Source organism: Triticum aestivum, chromosome 6D, assembly GCF_018294505.1.
Source record: "Triticum aestivum cultivar Chinese Spring chromosome 6D, IWGSC CS RefSeq v2.1, whole genome shotgun sequence".
In the NCBI taxonomy this organism is placed as follows: domain Eukaryota; kingdom Viridiplantae; phylum Streptophyta; class Magnoliopsida; order Poales; family Poaceae; genus Triticum; species Triticum aestivum.
This window is the reverse complement of record NC_057811.1, coordinates 399,799,604-399,804,358: the sequence shown is the minus strand read 5'-3', so window position 1 is coordinate 399,804,358 and position 4,755 is coordinate 399,799,604. Positions and strand designations below refer to the sequence as shown.

Below are 4,755 nucleotides of genomic sequence, written 5' to 3'. Positions count from 1 at the left end.
AAGGAAACTGAGAAATTGAATAGAAAAAGGAAAATAATTAAATGCGCACACTAATTAGTTGCCGAAAAAAAAGGAAACGGCCGAAGAAAAAAGACCAACAGTCGGCAGGATTTTAGCTTTGCCGTTTATAAATTAGAATTGAATATTCCGCACACAACCAAGAAATACCTGATTAAATAAATCAATAAATTTTGAAGTGAAGACTCGGGCACATGCTGCTTAACTTTTTTTGAGAAATTGAATTGAAAAAAAAGGAAACATATGCATGGACTGAGAAATTAGTGGTCGGAAAAAAGGAAACGGCTGGGAAAAAGGAAACTGAGAAATTGAATAGAAAAAGGAAAATAATTAAATGCGCACACTAATTAGTTGCCGAAAAAAAAGGAAACGGCCGAAGAAAAAAGGAAACTGCCGCCAGCGACGTGCGTAGCAGCGGGCGCTAGATGCGCATCCAAGGGCGATCGCGTCGTTCGGATCTGTTGCAAACCAACAGTCGGCAGGATTTTAGCTTTGCCGTTTATAAATTAGAATTGAATATTCCGCACACAACCAAGAAATACCTGATTAAATAAATCAATAAATTTTGAAGGGAAGACTCGGGCACATGCTGCTTAACTTTTCGAGTAATGTCGCGACAACAAGAGGACCGCGCAGTTCTATTAGAAGAAGGAAATTAACAACCCTTTTGCTTTACATAATAACCATACCGGAGAAAACATAGCTGAAAACCAAAGAAATGATGACACGAGCGCACATAGTGAAGCGTCTCGTTCGATAGATGCATGGGCCAACACCCATGAGGTCTCTATACACGCTAGTACGTACGAGTACATGCATGGCATGGAGCATTTTTTGTGCAAGGGTATTTTGGTCAACATTTAGGAGCCAAGGGCACTTGCGTAATTTCACGGGCAGCAACGATCCATCGGTTTGCAGATATTTACCCGCTATCCTTGTGTGATGCAGAGGCCAAGCTCATTGGGTGGAGCTCTTGCCGCTCCTAGCTCGTCGACAAGCACGCCCACAAAGCCACTGATAACAAGCGCATAGCAGCGCACGCTCTCTTATAGTAGAATGTTCTGAACTCCACACCAGCCCATGCAAGACTTCCAGTCCATCCCGGGCCTCGCCGGGCGGCTGTTCGGCGGCGCGGCCGCGGCAGACATCCGGCGCGTGCAGGGCCCGGCGTCCCGGTGCGGCGTGTTCTCGCAGGCGGCGTCCGCGCAGCCGGAGGCGGCCGTCAAGTGCCCGCGGTGCGAGTCCACCAACACCAAGTTCTGCTACTACAACAACTACAACTTGTCGCAGCCGCGCCACTTCTGCAAGAGCTGCCGCCGGTACTGGACCAAGGGCGGCGTCCTCCGCAACGTCCCCGTCGGCGGCGGCTGCCGCAAGGCCAAGCGCAGCTCGTCGTCGGCGTCGGCACCGTCGACGCCCGCGGCCACGGACGCCAAGAGCCAGCGGCGCGCGTCTTCGTCGTCCTCCTCCCGCTCCAACAGCGGCAGCGGCAGCGCGAGCCCCACGGCCAACGGGGAGGATACACCGACGACGACGACCGACCCCCCTCCGGCCACGCCGTCGTCCAACTCCAACGCCAACGCCGTCTCCTTCGCCAGCCGCATGACGAACTACCCCTTCGCGGCAGACGTGCCACCTCCGGCGCCGATATTCGCCGACCAGGCCGCCGCGCTCGCGTCCCTCTTCGCGCCGCCTCCTCCGCCGCCTCTCCCGGTGTTCAGCTTCTCGGCGGAGCCGAAGATGGAGGAGGCGATCGGGTCACTGCTGCTCCCTGGGCAGGAGCCGGCGCAGGAGCCAGAGGAGCCCACCTGCACCTCCACCGTCGCCGACATGGCGCCGTTCATGTCCCTGGACGCGGGGATCTTCGAGCTCGGCGACGCGTCGCCGGCCGATTACTGGAACGGCGGGAGCTGCTGGACGGACGTCCAGGACCCGTCCGTCTACCTACCCTAGTTTGGTCTAGTTCCTCATCGCGATTGCCTTAATTAAGCTGCAGTTAAATGCTTCTTAACGACGACCAACAGCTAGCTGGTAAGTACTACAGTATAGTACACGTAATGCTACGTACGTACTGCCTGCACTTGTACCGTACCTCTTTGTTTTCGTTCCATTTCTGTGGCTGCACAACACAGGTTTGTGTAAGAAAGCTAACCATTGTGTCGCTACAACCGAATCAAGTCACCTCTTATTCTTGTTTCTCTTTAGATTGTGAACATCTCATATGTATGTTGTACCCCTAATTATTGACTTGTCTCAATATATTTTTTAAGTACGCAATCGCGTACCTTAGTTTTATAGAAGGCAGAATGTATTTACAAGAGAGTTATTACAGCCAGGCCTTAGTTACACACCCTAGAGCCAACCCGCCTAGCAAGCTCCACTCCTAAAGCCATACCCTACTACTCACAAAATATGTTGACTCCATTCGCTCCCGCACTCATCCAAGATCTAAGTTCGTCAAAGACCTGGCTTGTGAATGCACCCACAGTCAAGCTAGTCCTTGATGGTCCGAATACCAAACCGTTGCGATGCTTCCAAAGATGCCAGCAAATGAGCATAACAACCGAGTCGAAACCTCTCCTGTTTACCTTCGGGATGCGCGCACGAGCTTCTAGCCACCAATCTTCAATCTTGTCGTTCACCGTCGGCCCCAGTGTGTCACTAATTCTCGCTTTCAGGAAGCAGCTGTGCCAGACTTGTCTCACGAAGACGCAGTGAAGTAGTAAGTGATCAACCGAGTCTTCCTCTTGGGCGCAGATGTAACAAGCAGAGGTGTGATATTGCAGTCCGTGTCGTAACCGTCTGTCCACTGTCCAGAGCCGATATTGCATCGCGAGCCACATAAAAATCTTACAGGATAGGGGCGCCCAGCATTTCCAGATTGCAGCGGCCGACGCACATCGAACACTATCGTGCCATAGCATGTCATATGTCGACTTTGAGGTATATGTGCCTGCATTATTCCATCTCCAAAGGGGGGTATCATTGTGCACCGGATCCAGCACCAAATTGATCATTATGTCCCAGAGGTTGATGATATGCAACAGCCCATCTGAACACAACTCTCCCGAGATGTCATTCGCCCAACGATGGAGATGCATCGCCTCACTTACGGTCCGTTTGTTCACCACTTGCGTGCGGACCTTCACCACTTGTCTCAATATTTTCTCTCATACTCTTTTCCATGGTCTATATCTATGCTACAGTATCCGCAAAAAAAAAGAACTACACTATAGCACCATACCAAGTTTTAACACAAATACAGCTTATGAGAATTTTGGAAAATATATATATTATATAGATTGAGGCGTAAAGATGCGCAATTTTTGAAACATTTTTTTTACAGATCATGGTGTCATGTAGGCGTATTCTTCATCTGTAATTTTACATACTCCCATCGATCCATAATAAGTGCCGTAGTTTTAGTTCAAAACGTTCGAACCACGTATTATGTATCGGAGGGAGAATATGATTTTTTTTAGAAAACAATGGAACTCTTTTTTTTGCGAATGAAATAAGAACCTTTTGTATCTATATTTTGTCTTTCCAAAACAGGAAGGGTGTTAGATAGTCTTGGAAAACATTGAGAGAGAAAATTAAGTCAAGAAAAGGGTTTAAATTGGATCAAGTAGAGCAATATTAATATCCCATTCCATTATAAGAGTTGATTTGTTTTTCTTTGCAACAAGGACAAAGCTAAGCGTAATCATGTTAGAGCCTTGTCGTCTGGTAGTTGATTTGTTGAGTTTATGTTAGGTTATCGTACTAGTTAAATTTCGGGGCTTTCGCTCTCCGGGGAGTTTGTGTTGATGGAGATGGCACTGGCTTGCTAGCTGGCGCTTACGTACAGTACTCGCTCTGTAGGGTACATCAGTACAGTAAAGAAGGTGCGTACGTCCGCTGGCCCCAGCAGCCTCCATGGATCGGCATGGCGCGACATACCTGCTCGCGTGCGCCCTCACGCCAACTTGGACCGGTCCCGTGTGTCCCGTCCCGTGTCCACACCACTAGTGCTACTACTCTAGAGTAGTCGTTTCCCACGACCAAACCCAAGTGTTTGGCGGGCATCATGAGCTAGGTGCAGGTCCGCCGGAAGAGAAGGTAATGTAGACTGCTGGCGAACCGGTGCGGCGCGCGAGTCAAAGCATTAAGGAGACGGTGGTCCCGTTTCGTCAGCGGGGGTCGTTGTTCCGTTGACAGTCATCGGCGGTGCACCGTACGATTTGTCCGTTGCGTCCCATTCCACCCACTCCTGCCCGTCTCGGATCGGGCGCTGCGTTGCGTGGCTCCGGCTGGGACACGGGTTCGGGAGGAATAGTCGTCCCTCCTCCCGTCACGCGTCGACCCGTGCTGTACCCGAGAGTCGTCACGCACGCTCCAGCGAACGCGCTGCTCCGATTGCTTGGATTTTGATGGAGAGGACACCAAGGCCCCCGAATCTTGACTAGATGGTCGCCGACCCGGATCATGTCGCTCAAGATTTTCGTCGAGACTACGAAGTTGACGGGCCCTTACCATAGGTCCAAGATGCATGCATCGGCGTAACACATGATCGTCGCCCATGCCCCTCCCCCTACCATAGGGTGCATCAGCTGTGAAAAACGATCTTGTCAATCCCTGCATATCTGCCAAACTTATATAACCAAGATATAAACACCATGCATAGATTAGAGCCTAGCTAGACTATTTCTGCTCCGGGGAGTCCAGCTACCGGACTAGCGAGCAATGATTGCTTCG

General features: G+C 50.5%; 1 protein-coding gene across 1 annotated transcript; it reads left to right on the top strand.

Moving 5' to 3' along the window:
- The first annotated feature begins 957 nt into the window (after positions 1-957).
- Positions 958-2,258, top strand: LOC123145354 (dof zinc finger protein 4). Its single transcript, XM_044564754.1, has one exon. The coding sequence runs from the start codon at positions 1,099-1,101 to the stop codon at positions 1,969-1,971; it is 873 nt and encodes a 290-aa protein (XP_044420689.1). The 5' UTR covers positions 958-1,098; the 3' UTR covers positions 1,972-2,258.
- Positions 2,259-4,755: the final 2,497 nt, after the last annotated feature.